The following is a 19,070-nucleotide window of genomic DNA, read 5'->3' as shown; positions in this document are numbered from 1 at the left end:
TCCATCAAAGCTTCTTTATCTTTCCTTGGACTTTTTCGGGTTTTGTGAATTTTTTGTGGCCATTTCTGCCTCTAGGGTCCATCCTGGGGTGCTACTGGCCTTCATGGAAGGCCTTTCCGAGTTTCCAGGGTTCCTCTTTGCTGTTCTCCGTGGAGACATGCAGATACAAAGCCTTTGTGTACTCTTTTCCTCGCTGCCTTCATGGAGTGGGATTCAACCTATATGATAAGTAGTATGGAATATAAGAATGAAAAAGTAACATGGACAGTTCATTTTTAGGCTGCAGAAATGGGGCAGCATTCAGAAGTGTGTGCTGGTCTTTGAGAGGACCCAGGTTCAGTTGCTGGCACCCAGGTCAGTCAGTTCACATGAGGATTGACGCCCTCTTCTGGACTCCGAGGGCACCTGCACTCACATGTGCAGGTGCTTAGATACAGACACGTACATAACTAAAAATAAGATAAATCTTAAGAAATTCATTTCTCTAATAGCTTTCTGCAATTGAAATACAGACACTGCGCTCACATTTGCACATACTCAGATACAGACATGTACGTATACACATAATTAAAAATAAAATAAATCTTAAGAAATTCATCTCTATAACAACTTTTTGAAATTGAAAAACAGACATTATCCTACCGATCAAGATTAATTGCCCTACACGTGTCATCCCCTTTTCTATCTGTCTGTCTGTCTGTTAGCAAGTTTTTAAAAAGTAAAACTGGGGGCAGCTGCTTAGACATTTTTTTGTGTCAAATTCAATTTCATGTCATTTTCTTTTGAAAACTAATATAATAATACTATTGAAATTCTTGGACTATAGTAAATTTTTTGTGCCATAGGAGTTATGCTTGACGCTGCCAATGTTTCTGGAATTCTGGTTATTGTAATTTTCTTATTGTTATGATTTTGATCTTTGAATGGTGCTGACAGAAGCATGTGTGGTCTTCATTGTCTGTGCTTAGGTGGAGGAAGGGGTAAGATACAGGAGAAACTAGAGACATGTGGGTGTAATGCTCAGTTTTCTTTAGTGTGAAGAAAGGTTTGTTTGCCTTCCTTTACACTGTGGAAACGTCTTTGTTTGGTCTTGTTTTTCAAGATAGGGTTTCTCTGTGTAGCTTTTGGAGCCTGTCCGGAACTCACTTTGTAGCCCAGGCTGGCCTCGAACTCACAGAGATTCGCCTGCCTCTGCCTCCCAAGTGCTGGGATTAAAGGTGTGCGCCACCACTGCCGCCCAGTGAAAGTGTCATTTTTGCCAGGTTGACTCTCAGACAGCCCTGCAAAGAGGAACCCAGTTGCATCCCAGTCCCCTGACTATGAGTCTTCAGATTGCAGTGTTTTCCATATGTCCTTCAGAAAAGGTGACATTCATACAAGTTTGTGTAAAAGTAGCCACATTATTTGCGCTCTGCACACACAGGCGGTGTGCATTCATTCTTTTCTTGTCAGCAGTGAGTTGAGAGCACGCATGCCAGCCACTGCCCCGTGTGTTTTCATTTTTAACACTGAGATCTGTCATGCACTTGCTAGGTTTTCTAACGACTTACGTTGCCTTTTTTGACCCAAGGATGCCAGCAAACGCCTAGTAATTGTGCAATAAACATTTGAAAGGTGAATGCCATGCACATTACAAATAGTCTGTTCTAACTGATACTAGAACATGAAGCTTGATTTTTTTTTGAAATTTTTTAAATGTAATATGCCTCTTACACTTATTTCTGAACTCATGCTCTTCTGTTATAAGAAAATAGATGGACATTCTTATTACACATTTTCAGCAGATAAGAAAGTAGGTCAGTAGGTCAATCCTATCCCAGAGCTTTTAAAAGCAGAGCCTTCTAAAAAAGTTTTTTTTTTCACTCTCTTCTCTCTTTTCATGATAATAAAGTTAAACCTGATAGCTAAATTGCCCAGTAAATCTTTGAATAAGATCTTGGTCCTGTTTTTTTAACGTAAAGTTCTTTTCCATCTCTTTTGAGGGAAAAGTACACGGTTTTTTCATACGGAACTTGCAGTAAAATTAGTTAGTTATGCCCCAGTGCGCTTTCTTTTTGAGATGTACTTAACTGTCTTATTGCCCAGGAAGGACACACTGTGACTTTGTCATTTGCTGTCCTGTTGGCGGGAGGTACAGTCCCTGTGAATGCTCCAATGGAATCATTTTGACTGCTCACAGTCAAAAAAGCCACCACTTCGTCTGTGTCTCAGCTCTGTGTAATGCCTGTTTAGATCTTAACGCATTTAGGGGGGGTTCTCTGAATTTTGCTAAGGGTGTTGTCTTAATTTTCTCTTTCGGATGTAACACAGTGCCATAATTATGCTCAATCAAAACAGCTCATCTATCTAGTTACAGTGTGTAGACATGATGGATAAAAGCCGTCTCACAAGCTGAAATAAAGGTATCTGCAGGCCTGCACTCCTTTCTGGGGGCTCTAGGGGTATCCATTTCCTGTTCATTCCCCTTGCCAGCAGAATTCAGTCATGTGCAGTTGTAGACAGAATCTGTTCTTTATTCCTGACTGGCATCTGGAAGGAATTCCCAGCTTCCAGAGCCTCCTACATTCCTTGTTACCATAGTTTGTAGCTTATAAATCCTTCTGTGGCTTCATGTCTTTCCTCTGGTCACATGGTTATTCTCTCTCTCTCCGCCCCCCCCCCCCAGGAAAGGTGACAGTTTTTAAATGTCATGATTAGATCAGAGCCAGGGAGCCAGGAGATAGCTCAGTCAGTGATATGCTCGCTGAGTAAGCATAAGGACCCCTAGTAAAAGCCGGCCTGCAACTGTTAACACCAATGCTGGGTGGGAGAGCAGACAGACAGATCCCTGAGGAGTGATTAGCAACCAGCCCAACTGAGTCAGCAACTCCTGGGTTCTCAAAGGCAGAGTGAAAAGTGATTTAAGAAGACAGCTGACATCAACCTCTGGCCTCCTCAAGTGCATACATACATGTGCATATGCCCCTGCCCGTGTGCATACATGAACACACACATACATATACACCCCATGATTTTATTATAAAATTAAACCAAATCAAATCAGCAGAACCCCCTGGTAATGTGCCTAGCTGCATTCACAGTCATACCTATGGAGTCTCGTCACTACGGACATTTATAATCACAGTTTCTAGGGATGAGTGTAGGTCTGGTTCTTTGGAGAGGAACTGGTGTTCTGCCTTCCATTAATGAAAAGGGACTCCTGGTACTAGGCTCCATTCACGCCGATGTCCTGCCGTGGCTTTCTGCTCTGAGTTGGTAGGAAAGACCACCTCCAGCAAAGAAGTCTGCTGTTCTCTGCTCTCTGCTCACACGGACTTTATCCAGAGAAAACTTGTTTTTTCCTACCATTTACCATCCACTATGGAAAAGGTAAAGAATATCTTTTTAAAAAAAAAAAAAAAAAAAAAAAAAGGTTTGAGACTAGGCAAATGAGCATTGAGCCCCATTTTTCTTCACAAGCCCCTTCAGCTCCACATGGCTAATTTAATCTTTCAGAATTTTCCTTTTTTATAAATTGTTTTTGTAAAGGTCAGCTATCATAGCCCTCTTTTTGTTAGAGCTGTTTTGAAATAGAATAATAGAAGGCTTCAGAAACTTTAACTGTTGAATTTTCTTATCCAACTTACTCATCTCATACCAACAAGTTTTGATTTAGAAGGCTCCCGCCTGGAACTTGGCGCCACGTTCAGGGGCATTTGGAAGATGTTTAGAGCATGTCCCTGGCCTCAGCCTGCAGTTTCGCAGGAAAGAAAACCCAGAGCTAACTGACAGCATGCACATTGAGCAACTAAAGATCAACCCTCACCGAGGGACGGAGGATGTGAGTGCAACACAGTCTTCATTCGGACCCTGTCACTGGAACAGGACCTCTGTTCCTTAACTCCTCCTGTGGGAGGGCGTATCCCTGCCCTGGGAAAAGAGAAGCTGAGCAGCATTCTTCTCTGGGAGTGTCTGCAGGCCCCAGGGCTCTGTTCTGCCACTGGCATGTTTGACTCCATGACCTTCCTGAATCAGCTCCATTCTTCCTGACATTGCCCCTTTGCAAGCCCTGATTTAGACTCGAATACTGGATTCCTTTCCTGGAACTCCAGGCCCTTCTGTGTCAAGGGCCTTACCTCATCTGCCTTCTCATCCTCTCCTGTTCTTCACTGTAGCTCCTCACTGTGGCCCTGGCTTCTACTCTGGGCCTCCTTGACATATGCCTACTAGTCTTCACTGATGGTCCCTGGGTGGGGGTGGCGGTGGGGGTCTGAGGAGGGCCTCTCCTCCCTGGTCCCATCCCTTCCCACCTCCTGATGAGAACTGATGAACATATCCCACAAAGGTGAAAGTTTGGTTGTATGTGAGGGCCTCACTAAATGGAGAGAAACTTGACTGTGACTCTAGAACCAGGTGTTTGCTGGGAAATTAGCGGGGGTAGACATCCAAGGTTAGAAAACCCTAAAGCATTTGTTTTCAACTGAATAACTGCCTCTCTGGAATATTTGACAGTATCTGAAGACATTCTTATTGATTATTATAGGTAAGTTGAGAAATGCTAATGATCTCTAGCCACTCAAGGCCCTTGAATGCGTCCTACCAACCTATCCAGCCTCTACCACAGGGGATTATCTGCCCAACTTGTCACAAGTGTCAAGATTGGGGACCCCCACCCCCACCGCCATCATGCTGATCTGGAAAGTGTGCAGTTGATGGCATAGAGTCCACATTACCTCTATTAAAAGTTTATAAAAAGTGACTTTCCCTGGACAGTTGATAGGGACCTGATCTGCCAGCCAAGAGTGTTTGAATAATTCAGCCTTGAAGAGACGGGGATTTTAGACCAGCATAGAGATGGAAATAAGGGCCTTAGGTAACAAGCAGACAAGAGAGCGAAGGAAGCATTCCCAGCTTGTGAAGCATGATGGCAGGGAAGCCTGACACCAAGTGTTGGCAGCCCCTCAAGGAGACGAGGAAGGGTTTGTGGGTTCTGGAGGCCTGTCCCACTTGTCCCTGGAGTCTGGATCATCTCAGATTGTCTTAGCATCTGAACAGTGTTGACTGGAGCGGATGAGTTTCCCCTGATTCTGGCAGCAAGCTCCTTGTCCAAGTGCAGGCGGGGACTGCCAGCTCGGTGGTGTGGCAGCTTTGCCTGCTGCCAGAGGGAGGAGACGCACATTCCCTCCATTACAGCGTCTGTCAGTTCTGAGTTAGTGTTCCGGAGGAGACTCCTCTCCCAGCCACTAAGGAATGGCTCCAGACCACATCACTGGAGCCGTAGGGAGCCTGCATTTATGGTGTCGAGGAGGGCCCCAGAGGAGGCGGTGTGTGTGTGTGTGTGTGTGTGTGTGTGTGTGTTCCGCCCAGTTTGTTGGTCTTGCTGAACAAACAGCAGCAGAGATCAGGATCAAAGGAGCTGGCTGCAGAGTCAGATTGTGTCTGAAGATACCTGCTCTGTGAGCAGGGAAGATGCTCTACTCCCCATTCATTTTTAGCTCTTTCAAAAATAGCCCTTCTTGGTTTAGGTGGTATTTCAGCTCCAGTATGTAAAGGTGTGCATTGTTCCTGAGTTACTTTTGAAGCTTGCTCCTGGAAGAGAGAAGTTCTGGCCAGTCAGTGGCCTGTTGATTTCAGCAGACAGTGAGTGACGTGGCGTTTGCCTCCGGGAAACCATGAGTGACGTGAATGAAGATGGACATGTCCTGTCATGGAGGTTTCTGTTTGGGGGCACACCATAACCAAAATTTGTGTTCCAAAGTAGAGCTTTTAGTTTGCTTCTGTCTATTGTGAAAGCCAGTATCAAAAATCTCTACTTGCCACAGATTTCAGGAGGGCCTAGAGCTTGGCCGTTTAGTCGGGTTTGGCATGTGGCACACACCAGAAACAGCTGTGTGGTGTGGTTTGTGAGGAGGCTCTTGTTTTCTGACTGTTTTTTTTTTTTCACCCTTACTTGAAATCAAGATTTGTGTTGCCAAGATGTAATTGTAACCATCGGGCTGGTTCTGTGTATTCACAAAATTGACTCAACTGTGCCTTCAAGTCTCCACTGTCCACATCCGCACACGGTGGCGGCAGCTATGGCCGCAGTTAGGACCTGTGTTTCTGTGATGTTCCGCACACACACTGACTTGCCTTTGGTTCAGACTCCTTTCAACAGGAAGAGAATTTGAAACATAAATTCCTTCCCAGGAAATGAGGACACTGCAACTTCTAAACCTGGGTACTGAGTTTCAGTGATGTTAGTGTCTTTTAAAAACATGTTTAACGTTTAACGGTTGTTGTTGTTGTTGTTGTTGTTGTTGTTTAAAAGTGTTTTCACGTTTTGCAACCAGACCATGGCAAATGGTTTTCTTACCCAGAAGGACTGAGCAAAGAGCACCCTTGGACAGAACGAAAGCATGGGTATGTCGAGGAGGGTGTTTGCAATGGATGTCCGCAGTACATCCATATCAATTTAGCCCTGCCGGACTGTCGGACTGTCGGCTCTGTGCTGGGCTCCCGAGTTGCAGAATTCCTCTTGTTCACAGTAACCTCTGTTGAAAGATTGCGTAAGTGGAAGGCACTTAATTGACTGGTGAGGACAGACATTAGCAAACCATTGACTGCAGCTCCGGGAGACAGTGAGCGAGCTGAAAACACTGAGACCAGTGCCTGAGCATCAGGATGAGGAGGCAGCAGAGAGTGCTCCTCAGCCCCGATGCTGGCTGCCCCAGTTTGGAGCATTTGTGGGGATGTCTGGCTAAGGAGGAAAGCAGCTCCCGTGGCAGCATTTGAGTGTGCACAAAGATACACTTGAGGCACTTACCCACTGCAGGCCATTCAAAACACTGGAACAAAGGCCGCAAACCCCTGATCAGGAAGGTGCCCGAGACCAGAGTTAATGAACTTCATTGAACTCCTGAGAAATGATGGCAGAAGCTAGACACGAGTTTTAGGGAAACTCCGGCAACAAAATTTTGGCCTAACGCTAGGAGGTGACAGATCTGGGAGAAGAGTTGACCAGTAAACTAAACTGGAAATGGTGATGTCTTCGTTATAGAGTCAGGGAAGCAGAATCCAATTCTGTAGTCACATTAGCTGGCAGGGAGGCTGCATTTACTTTTTTAAAAATTATAAATTTTATTTAATTTATTATGAGTCTCCTGCTCTCTCTCCCACTCTCTCCCTCTCTCTCTTTGTCTCTCTCTGTCTCTGTCTCTCTCTTCCTGTGTGTGTGTGTGTGTGTGTGTGTGTGTGTGTGTGTGTGTGTGTGTTCATACACATGCATGTCATCATGCCATGGTGCACATTTGGAGGGCAGAGGACAGCTTGTAGGAGTTGATTGTCTCCTCCATGGTCCTGGGGATCGAGCACAGGTCACTAGGTTTGGTGACAAGTGCCTTTTTTCCTGCGTCATCTTGTTGGCTCTAAGACTCTGACTTTCTATAAGATCACTGGTTGCCATTTGGCTAGGTCTGGTGCCGTTGTCGAGGTGCGGCTCTGTGGGAGGAGACAGGTGCTCAGGAGAGGCTAGCCTCGTCCAGGTTGGATCTGAGCCATCTGTGGGGCATCCACAGGAAGAGGTGTGGCAGCCCATTGAGGAAATGAGTCTCAAGCTGAAGTCCACGCAAGGTAAAGATTTAGAAAGTGAACCACCGCCATATTGAACTAGGATGACTACAAGAGGAGACGGAGAGATGGTGGGTGGAAAATAAATCTGAAAGAAGTGATTTGCTCCTCTTGACAGCTTCTGCCTTTAGGAAAATAGCCCATAGCACAAACTGTAGATAACCAGTTTCTCTGGTACGTTTCGGCCTACTTGACCTCTGTTCTCCAGCCCTGCAGGGCCACAGGTGAAGAGAGGTGTTAGCGGTGACAATAATAAACTCCTCTGACTCGTGGAGCGCTTCCAGATAGTAATCATGTATGGTAATGGAGGGGGGCCAGGCTATAGCTGATCAGAATCTTGGTCTAGAGATGTTAAGCCATGGATCAGGGAGCGTGGCACTAGAGCTGAGGACCAGGTGTTGGCGCTTCTCTAGACCCTGCTGTCCAGATTAGCTGCTCCATTGGGGAAATTCTGACATCCCACATGGCTACCTCCATGTCTGTAACTCAGGGCAGCTAAAGCCTGTGGGTCCTGCAAGATTTTTTAAATTATACTTGATTTTACTGTAAGATGGGGAACACCCTTCCTAGAGCTACTGCAGTACCGAGCCAATGTGTGGAGTGGACATAACAAGCTACTCCATTTTCCGTCTCTAAAAATACACTTAATATATCATTCTTAGATACAGGGGTGCATCCGATATAAAACTGACAAGAACAGTGACTCCACTTGATCTCAGTCAAAAGGCCAAGAAGTTATGTGCATGACTAAAAAAAAAATAAAAACAAAACACTTTATTAAGATATACAACATGGTGTTTTGACATACACTGTGAAATCAAATTAAATTTTTGATGGGTTAGATATAGGTACATTCTGTTTTTTCCAGCCCTGAATTTTGATAGATTTGGTGTTGAAGAAACACAATGAGTTTGTCTTAGCATTTTTAGGCAACATGTGCAGAGGGCTGTTCCGAATTATTAAAATGGGCAAGGAAGTATGTCTTTCAGGGTAAGCTATGTGGAACTCTCCTGGCAAGAAAGTTTACATGCTTCAAAAATAGGATGCATTTTCTATTTCTGAGCAGCCATAAAAATGACTGTGTTGTGTAGTGCTGTGGAATGCTTTGGAATCCAGCATGCAGAAGCTGGCACCTGCGTGTGTCCGGCCTTAAGCTGCAGAGTCATCATGGCCATTTTTGGAGCAGTAATAATACCTTTTTATAGAGTGCAGACTGATCAAAGCTCGCAAGCCATGCTGCTTCGCAGCTGTTAGGGTCTTTACAGTGCTGGGCCCTTCCGCCCCACTGGGTAGCACATGCCAGCCCCTTCTCCCCTTCTCCCCCTCTCCCTCCACCTGCCACTTTGACTTTAGCTCCCTGTTGCATTTCTCTGACTGTTTACTGACCTTCTAAAGACACAGCCTGGGTTTCAGAGACAAAATCACTTTTGCAAAGGGTGGCCTCCTTAACTGGGGAGCCGTCTTTGACCATGATTATTTTGGGCTAGGTTTCAAACACTGTAACTTGTTATTTGGGTAGGCTATTGTGAACAATGGCTGGAGTGGTTGTTTCTAAATACGCTTCCATTGTGAGGTTCAGAAGTGTGCTTTGGTACCTACACTGGCACAGACAGTTAAAGTTTTACTAAACTTTAGTCCTTCTGTGGACTGAAGCCATTGTTCTGAGAATGCGGTCACATATCACTGAATGGTGGGGATGATGTCTGAGAAAGGATCCAGGCAGTTTGGTGATTACGTGGACATCAGCAAGTGCGCTAACAGAGTGAGAGCACCCTGAAGCTCCTCTTGTATATACAGCCCAATCCTGACCCATGTGTTCTGTAGTTGAGTAGGGTGTTATATGGCCTTTTCAGAGGTGGTATGGAAGGAGAGAGACTGGGAATTATGGAGAAACGGCTTGTGAAGGTTGAATCCAAGTATGGTGAGGCCCTGAGCAAGGCAGTATCTTGGATGGATTCTAGATGTAAGTCAAAAAGAGCACACAAAACAGGGACTCTGGCTGAGCTGAGCTCTGTGTGTTGGCGGTAGAGACCATTGCTGTTAATCCACAGTGTGGTATCTGTCAAAACCTGATTCCCATCCTTACCCCTACTGACCCACCAAGGAACTGTAGAGGCGCCATCTTCATATCATGGAAGACGTTAAAGTGGCGGCCTCTGCCTGCCTACATGGAAGGGTCTTGTTTAGCAACTAAAGGCTGATGATATGCATAGATAGCCCTCTTTGCCTGGTGTCTTAGTTACTATTGCTATGAAGAGAGACCGTAACCAAGACAAGCCCTAGAAAGCATTTAACTGGGGCTTGCTTACAGCTTCAAAGGATTAGTCCATTGTCATCGTGGCAGGGAGTGTGGTGTAGATGGGCAGGCATGCTGCTGCAGAGAGGTACCTGAGAGCTTTACATCCTAATCTGCAGGCAACGGGTAGAGAGGTGGAGAGGGAGGGAGTTAGGAGAGAGAGAGACTAAGAGAGACAGACAGACAGACAGACAGACAGACAGACTGAGACTCAACCTGTTGTGGGTTTTTGAAACCTCCAAGCCTACTCCCAGTAACACACCTCCTCCAGTAAGGCCATGCCTCCTTCAACAAGGCCACACCTCCTAGTCCTTCTAAACAGTTCAACAACCAGGTGCTGAGCATTTGAGCCTATGCTGGGGTGGGGGTGCATTCTCTTTCAAACCGCCACACCTAGAATCATGAAATGTCAGCTAAAGTTGTTTGGGGGAAAATGTAGGCTTACGATTCATCTAAAATCCTGTAACAAAGAACACTGTCATGGTGCCACAAGCCTATCATCCTAGCACTTGGGAAGCTGAGGAGGGATAATAAGGCCAGCCTCAGCTACAGGAGAACTTGTGTGTGTGTGTGTGTGTGTGTGTGTGTGTGTTTTAAAGATTTATTTATTTATTATGTATACAGTGTTCTGTCTGTGTGCCAGATCTCATTAGAGATGGTTGTGAGCCACCATGTGGTTGCTGGGAATTGAACTCAGGACCTCTGGAAGAGAAGCCAGTGCTCTTAATCACTGAGCCATCTCTCCAGCCCCCGAGAACTTGTGTCTTTAAAAAAAGAAAAAGAACAAAAATTCCTATGGCAAGGGAAAAGTTTTTGGGCCCTGGAATCCATTAAAAGCAGCACTGTGGTATTGATGGTGATAAGTGAAAATAGTAAACCTCTTGTATTCAGGTTGGAAGAGCTGTATCCACCCTGTATACCAACAGGGGTATTGTAAAGGAGACATTTGTTCTGTCAATACTGGGAACCAAACCCAATCCTCTAACATGTCAAGCAAGTACTCTACCACTGAACTACATCCCCCAGCTCCAACTGCTTGGTTTTTAATAATCAGGTTACAGCTCCACTTGATGTCATTTCCCCGACAGGGAGATGTATCCCAAACTGTATTAGGGCAGGAACATTCAACTGCTAGGCTGGGCAGAAGCTATAAAAGTGCACGGAGTGTGAAAGGCCAACACATATCTTAGAGTGGGCAGCCTCTAAGGCACTCACAGTTTCACTAATAATTTACCTTAAAAGGTACAAAGGTGGTTGATTTTTGTGGCACTGGAGATCAAACTCAGGACTTAATACAGCTAAGCAGGGCTCTGCCTCTGAGTTAAGTCCCCGGCCCCAAAAGATGAGAAGTTTTCAACATACTGAAATGTATGTCTAAAATGAAAAGTAAGAGAACAACTCCGTTTGGTATCATCCATTGTCTGGTTTCTGCAATAAAGCTCTCCTGTTGGCAGACCACTTTCGGCCCCCTAGGTCATCCCTCAGACATAGCCCTTCATTCCACAGGCCATCACCTATGGCACCATTCTCCAGTGGAGCCATCGGGGTCCTCTGGCAGCATTGCCTGGCCTCAAGGGCCTGCGATGATTTCAGCATAGATTGGCAGGTCATCTACCTTGTCCACTGTGGGCATCGTGTGTGTGGACGCGGAGCTTGGGTGAGACCAAAACTCCTCAGGGATAGGTTAGATCAGCTACTACCCTGTGTTTGAGGACACACAGGCACATGCTGAAGACTTCAGCAGTTTCCTTCCAGGCTGTGGAAAAATCAAGGTTTCGAGGCAAGAATTATACCTCTCCGCCATGTTTTTATGAATTTGAAGTTCTCGATAGCCTGGCCACTCTCGAAGCGAGAGGTAACTGAGCAGAGCACCCCCCCCTGTGTCCTAAGAGCCGGGTGTGGAGGTCAGAATGGCTTTAGGAGATGTGGACGGTCACTGGAGATGCTGTGACATTAGGCGGTTAGTCTTTTCCTTAAACCCACAGCAGCCCTGATGGCCTTGTCTTCTGTCTATATCACGGACTCTAGAGAATCTTGGTTAAGGTGACTATTGGCATCCATGGCTTCCTCTCCTGAACGGTGGTGGCTTCATGAAGGAGTCTTTAGATGTTTCTAGAATGGTGTTAGTGAGCTTCAGGTCACGGGCTAGCTGTAGTTGGTGGCCCTGGGTGGTAGTGGGCACGTCAGTGGGGAAAGGAATCATAGCGCTTTTCATGAAGTTTGACAAGTATGGCCACTGAGATACACCACACATTTCCAAGCTCTGTGGACTGCCTTCAAGCAGAATAGCTGTTGCCAGAAGTACTCAGCTTCCTTTGACCCCAGGAAGCACTGTCATTGGGTGGGAACAGCATGTGGACCCAGCCTTTCGGGCTGTGTGTAACCAGCACAGTTGCCAGACTGATCATTGGGAACTATTTCACTGGGCAAGTCCAGCCTGAATTACTGCAAAAAAGACCATTTTGGCTGCTCTGTCTTTACCATTGCTAATGAAGGTCATTATGTCTCTTGTTTACAGAGCAATCACGCTATCCATGCTGTCAGAATGAGCCATATCCCAAAGGATGCTGTGTGATTTAGAGGCTCCCCAGTCATAAAAGGGGAACATGGCTTTGAGGCTGCAGCAGAAATAAGCACTTTGTTTTTAAGCAAGCTTGCAGAAAAGAGCATTGAGAATTACTGATAGTTTTAGAAACAAGGGTGGGGATGGGAAGATGGAAGTGCCTGCTTTGCAAGGAAGAGGTCTCAGGTTCGGGTCCCAGCACCATCATAAAAATCTAGGTGCGGTAGCACTTGTCTTAACCCTACTCCCGAGGTGGAGGGAGGCGGATTCCCGGAGGAGCTCACTGCTGGCCAGCCTAGCTGAATCAGTGAGGTCAAGGTTCAGTACGGGATCTGGTCGCAGAGGGATGGAGAGTGGTGCAGTGGAGAAGAGCACCTGCTGCTCTTCCAGAGGACCAGTTCCCAAGTGCATGTCAGATGGCGCACTAATGCCTGTAACCGCAGCTCCTGCAGATCCAGTGACCTCTTCTGGCCTCTACAAGCAATACAAGCAACCCACACATGTTGCATACACACACACACACACACACACACACACACACACACATCAGAATTTTACAACACCATACAAATGTTAAGAATAGACATGCAGAATAACCAAGACATGATATATCATTTTAACAAATAATCTCATTAATGATAGGTATACAACTTTACACCAAATTAAGTGAATCAGATGTGGAAATCTACTGAATGCAGTACCTGTGGCTATCATATTCTACCTGTCCCAGGCCCAGCTCATGTGCCCATCTAAGCCGTTATGTTGATGGCATGTAGTTGCTCCTCTGCTGGCACATTTGGCTTTCTAAAGAGTGATGGCATTGACCGTTGACCTCTGTTGATGTGAGTGAAAAGGTATCGCACAGTGAAAGAATGAATGCTTTTGATTGATGATTAACAGCATTGAAAAACAGCACTAAGGACAGAAAGGAGACAGATGGACAAAATGGAGCCTGAGTGTCTCCTCCACAGAGACTAACACATGAAAAGGGACCAGAATGCCTGCGTGTCACCCTTCTCCTCCCGCAGTGGGAGGAGTGGCTTCTGTCTTTCTTTCTGGCTCAATTTTCCCTACAGAGATGTGACAAAGAGAAGTGGACTTTCTGGGGCATCTGTATTTCCAAAGACCTGCATATTTACATAGAAAATAACATTAATTTGTCTGATTGAGGTGAACTTTATTTAACATGAAGTTTGTCACGTGAAGTCTATGAACCAGTGAGACACGGTGCATTTAGGATGTTGAGCAGCGCCCACTTTAATCTAGTCCCCAAATATCTATATCACCCCAAAGGGAAACCTGGTACTGATGAACCGTTACCACCCGCAGGGAGTTCTTTCCAGCCCCGATCCTCCTGTTTCTGTGGCCTTGCCTATTCCGGAAGTGTCTGGTGTTTCCAAGCTGGTATACTTTCAAACCCTCTACATTGGTATATAAGCGCTGTGTTCCTTTTCTGTGCCTAGAGATTTTTCCGTTGTATGGCTATACCACAGCTTTCTCACGTTTTGATCTGAAGGTAGGCATTTAGGTTTCATACCCTTTGGCTGTGTGAATAATGTTGCTTTCAATATGGGTGTGCAAATGTTTGAATATCTGCTTTCCATTCTTTTTGGTTATAAACCTAAGAGTGCAATTACCATGGTAATGCCATTCAGGTTTTTAATCTCTTTTTGGTTCAGACTATTTCCCCAATCTAGCCTTTCTTACATTTAAAAAGTTGCTCTGAACATACATTACTTTGCCTGGTGTTCTTGGCAGTTACTGTGAATATAAATCACTACAAATTATTATAATGAGGTACAGATGTTCTCAGAATGTTTGGACTTTCTGTCTACCTTTGCTGCCCCCTACCCTGTAGGGTTGCCGTACTTTAACGAATGTGGTAACGGGAGGTTCTAGCGTTAGGTGCCTGGATTCAGATCTCGCCTCTACCACTTACTGACTCCGTGGCTGTTGTCAGAATTTTCTCCTCACTCCCTAGTTTCTTCACCTGAATAAGAAAAATAGGTGTAGTGGAGCTGTGTGCCTCCCACAGTCATTGTGAATTCTGAAGGGGTTAGGCCTGCGTATGGCGTGCCCAGCCTGCCATGACAGATCCCCACAACACAACACGTACTTTGTGGTTCCGGAGACCAGGGGTCTAGGCACAAAGTGGTCAGCAGGTGCGACAGGTTCTTTCTGCCTTTTTCTACTGGCCTGCTTCCAAGTGTGCATGCCTGGGCTCTCGGCCCGTTCCTTATGAAGACACCAGGCAGAATTGGATTCAGATGCCCCCTAGGAGCCTGGGTGTAAATTGGTCACCCTTTCAAGGCCCAGTCTTCAAGGGCAGGTGCTATTTTTAGGTACTGTGGGCCAGGGCTTGGACACACGGGAAATGGAGAAGGACACACGGGCCCTGGTAAAGCCGCAGCAAGTGTGCTCCCTGGGAGGCGGGAGGTGTCTGCAGGATGCTGCTTCCTTGTGTTGACATACTGCCTTGGCTGTGTGTGACTCCGGGAAAACTGGGGAACCTAGATGCAGAAATGCCAATGATGAAGTCCCTGTGGAGGGAGCCCATAGCTTTAAGCTGTGGTAAGTAGCTTGCGCTGTACTGCTCTGGGGGGGGGGGGGGGAAGCTGAGTAATTTCCGCCCAGATGTTGGCTGAGAAAGGTGATGCTCGAAGGCACGGATGCCCCTAACAAGTTAGATGGCACGTCATGAGGTATTGTAGCATTTCCTAAACAGTCTCCTCATGATGCTTAGAAACCTGTGGCTGCACAGCGAGGTGTGGTGGTGCATGCTTTTAATTCCACCACTCGGGAGGCAATGACAGGCGGATCTCTTGGGTTCGAGGCCAGCCTGGTCTACTGAGCAAGTTCCAGGACAGCCAGGACTACATAGAGACTTATTTCGAAAAAAAACCCTAAAAAGTGACTGACAGCCCCTAACATGGGGTTTGCCCCTGGGATAGTTATTTCAACATCCCCAGTGCTGTGCGTCGAGCGTCCATAACAGGTGACCTCCACAAGTTTCCCCACACCCAAACTGCGTTCCCCACATCCAGTAGCACCGTCCTCCCTCCCCACCCCACCCCCTGCCCGTTTTTTTTTCTATTTTTTGCCTTTGTCACCTGCTGTTTCATAACAGCCGCTGGTGGAGGAAGGGAACCGGAACTGACTGGGCTTTGTGCCAGGAAAGGATTGCAGCCGGGGAGGTCACCTGGGAACAGGGATTTGGTCTGGGCTCATCGCCATCCTCATTCGCTGTTAACCTTTCCCAGAAAGCCTGCTCTGAACCGGCCCGGCGCACCTGCGCAGTGACAGGATTAGGGCGTAGGGCCGGCCGGCGTGGGCCATGGGCACCGAGGCCCGGTGAGACTATCCTTTCCCTGGGTCGGTCCAGGTCCCTGTGCAGAGTGCAGAGCAGGTGAGGTGTGATCCGAGCCTGGCTCACCGCCCCCCGGTAACGCTGCCCGGCCCTTCCCCTCTGCTTGCAGACCTACATCGGCTCCATCATCGCCTCTGTGAACCCCTATCAGCCCATCGCCGGCCTGTACGAGCGCGCCACCATGGAGCTGTACAGCAGGTGCCATCTGGGCGAGCTCCCGCCGCACATCTTCGCCATCGCCAACGAGTGCTACCGCTGCCTGTGGAAGCGCTATGACAACCAGTGCATCCTCATCAGGTGAGCCAGGAGCGGAGAGGTGGGTGTGAGGGGGAGGCCGACGGACGGTCCCCAGCCCAGCGCAAACCTGCAAGCGCCGCTGGTGGGATAGGAGCCCTCCAACCCCCTGGCTCCCGCTGAGGACAGTCGGAAGACACATGGAGCTCGCAGATGGACTGTGCCGGGTTGCGTTTTTGCCCCACCTAGGCCCTCCATTCATTCATTTGTTCGATCATCGTTTATACATTCCCGTTTTCTTTTCCTTCCTCCCAATTTCCTTGAATTATTCTTCAGGCTATTTCGTGGATAAAGCACGGTCAGTCTGCTTATTTAAAGATAGATGGGTGTCTCATATTTGAAATATTTTACGTATTTTAGAACGCTAGTCATGATGCTCAAGTATTTGAACAAGACTGCCTTTTTCTCTGCTATGATAGAAATCACCCTAGATGACAATGTCCTGATTTTAAGAATTTTTTTTTATAATGTGATGCCCCCAAACCAGTGGTTCTCAACCTGTAGGTTGTGACCCCTTTTAGGATGGCTGACCCTTTCATATGGTTCACCTAAGACCTTCAGAAAACATGATTCATAACAGTAGCAAAATTACAGTTATGAAATAGCATCAGAAATAATTGTATGGCCGGGCAGTGGTGACACACATCTTTAATCCCAGCACTCAGGAGGCAGAGGCAAGGCGGGTCTCTGTGAGTTCAAGGCCAGCCTAGTCTATAGAACAAGTTCCAGGACAGGCTCCAAAACTACACAGAGAAACCCTGTCTCGAAAACAAGCAAACAAAACAAAACAAAAATATTATGGTTTGGGGTCACCATGACATGAGGGAATATATTAAAGATCACAGAATTAGGAAGCTTGAGACCCACTGTCCTACAGTTTACCTATGAATTAGGTGGAGAAAGAGAGATTACTATGCCTATGTTAAGAGAATGGTACAAGGACATGTTTATTTAAAATCATTCTGTGTTAACTATGACATGCCTGTTTGAGCCAAGTCTAACTTTATGTCTTTGGTTGTCTCTGAGACAGGATGTTCCTGTGTCGCTCACATGGTTGTCCAGCTCACACACGCCCTTCCTTCTGCCTTGTCCTCCCAAGTGCTGGGATTCCTTGTGTGTCCGTCAACCAACATTCCCAGCTCTTACTTACTGGGAAACTAACCTAGTAGGATCCCATACCATAAAAACCTTTCCCACTAAGAACCACATTTTAAAAAGAACTGGAGTACGTGGTTTTTTTTTTTTTTTTAATAATTTTCTTAAATTTTATCGTTAACGAATACAAATTGGCCCACGGCATACATCCTGGTGGCATCCCATTAGAACTTATTGTTTGTACTGGGAGCCTGTTCCGGGGGGATCAGCATGGCCTGGGTGATGTCCAACACAGATATGATGGATGTGCTCAGGTTTCCATGGAGTATCAAAGCATTTCATTCATTCATCCCTCCAGGTGTCCATTCATTCATAGGACATGACTGTTGCTGAGGAGTGACAGTCCTCGGAGCTGCTGTTGTGAATGACTTTGACAGCTGCTTTACATGGCTTTCTAGCCCCAGCTTGTGGAAAAAAAAAAAAAAAAAAAAAAACATTCTATTATTTCAAGAGGCAGGAAAGTGGAAAGGACAGTTTGGGTTTGGGGGAGGGCCGTAGATAGACAGCCCCAGGATCTCCAGTTCCGTGAAAGTAAGACACAGGAGACAGATGGAGAGCCGTATGTCATTTTTAGACTTCAAGCCAATCAAGCTGGCCAAAACTGTAGCCCCGTGTTACACAGACAGACCACCTGGTCATGGATGCAGCCAGGTAATGGGGGGGCTTCATCACCATGGGAGAGCAATTCCCAGATGGTGAAGGTTGGATCTGGGACTGAGCAGAGCATGCCTCACCCCCATCTCCTCTCCCCAGATCAGAGAAACTCTTCTTGTCAGGGGGAGGGGTTCCAGTGGAGGTCCTCCCACAGACCCCAGGCAAAGCAATGGAGAGTGTGCCTGAAGACATTTGAGATGTGTTCATACTGTCATATAATGGCTAACGTGTTTTTACAGGATTATGGTGTATTGTTCACTGTGCCAGGCTTGAAGGCATGGGACCCTTTTGGAGGCTTTGATGTGGTCACTATAATGACCATTGCAGGCGCCACACAGTTCTCATACTGCAGGATCTGCCCATGATACTTGTTGAAAGTTTCCCTGCTTTTTGCCCAACTGGAAATTACATGCACATGACTGACTGAGCTAATTTCCCCTCCCCCAAGGCATGTGGAGAGATGGGCTCTGTTCTCTTCGTCAGTATAGTACTTAACGTGCAAGGCTGTAGCAGTAACTTGGACAGAACTGTCAGGGTATTCAGTAATTCAAGCAGGGATCGTGCTGATTCAAAGCTAAGCAGAGTGAAGCTACCCACTTTGTGCAGAAATAGCTTTAAAGAATAGCATGCCTAATAAAGTAACTTGACCTGTGGCGCAAGTACCATGTGAGATTGTAGTTTGGGTTTTGCCCTTTTAAGTCAGGGTCTATGCATGTAGCCCAAGCTGACCTTGGACTCAGGATGCATGAATCTCAGTCTGCTGAGGGCTAGGATTAGAAATGTGCTACTGGCTGGGTGATGGTGGTGCACGCCTCTAATCCTGGCACTTAGGTGACAGAGGCAGGCAGATCTCTGAGTTCAAGGCCAACTTGGTCTACAGAGTAAGTTCCAGGACAGCTAGGGTTACCCAGAGAAACTCTGCCTCAAAAAATGTAAATAAATAAGTATATGAATAAATAAGAGAAAAGGGAAAGAAAGAAGGAAGGAGAGAGAGAAAGAAAGAGAGAGAGGAAGAAGGGAAGAAAATAAGCAGCTTGATTATGGATATTTTTAAGGTAACTTTCTAGATTTTTTTTTTTTTTTTAAGATTTATTTTGTATACAGTGTTCTGCCTGCATGTATGACTGCAGGCCAGAAGAGGGCACCAGATCTCA

The 19,070-nt window shown here is 46.4% G+C and overlaps 1 protein-coding gene and 1 non-coding gene across 2 annotated transcripts in view; one reads left to right on the top strand and one right to left on the bottom strand.

Annotated features, from left to right (window-relative positions):
- The window catches only part of Myo10 (myosin X), a 174,390-nt gene that overhangs the window by 56,088 nt on the left and 99,232 nt on the right, over positions 1-19,070 (top strand). The window contains exon 4 of the mRNA XM_042261382.1: positions 15,923-16,110. Within this exon, the coding sequence (XP_042117316.1) occupies positions 15,923-16,110 (188 nt within the window). The remainder of the gene's footprint in view (positions 1-15,922; positions 16,111-19,070) is intronic.
- On the bottom strand, positions 8,138-8,326 carry LOC121822990 (U2 spliceosomal RNA). The gene has a single exon (XR_006064291.1). It is a non-coding gene; the product is annotated as a U2 spliceosomal RNA (small nuclear RNA).

Source organism: Peromyscus maniculatus, chromosome 15 (genome assembly GCF_049852395.1).
Source record: "Peromyscus maniculatus bairdii isolate BWxNUB_F1_BW_parent chromosome 15, HU_Pman_BW_mat_3.1, whole genome shotgun sequence".
Lineage (NCBI taxonomy): Eukaryota > Metazoa > Chordata > Mammalia > Rodentia > Cricetidae > Peromyscus > Peromyscus maniculatus.
This window is presented reverse-complemented; position numbering and strand designations above follow the sequence as displayed.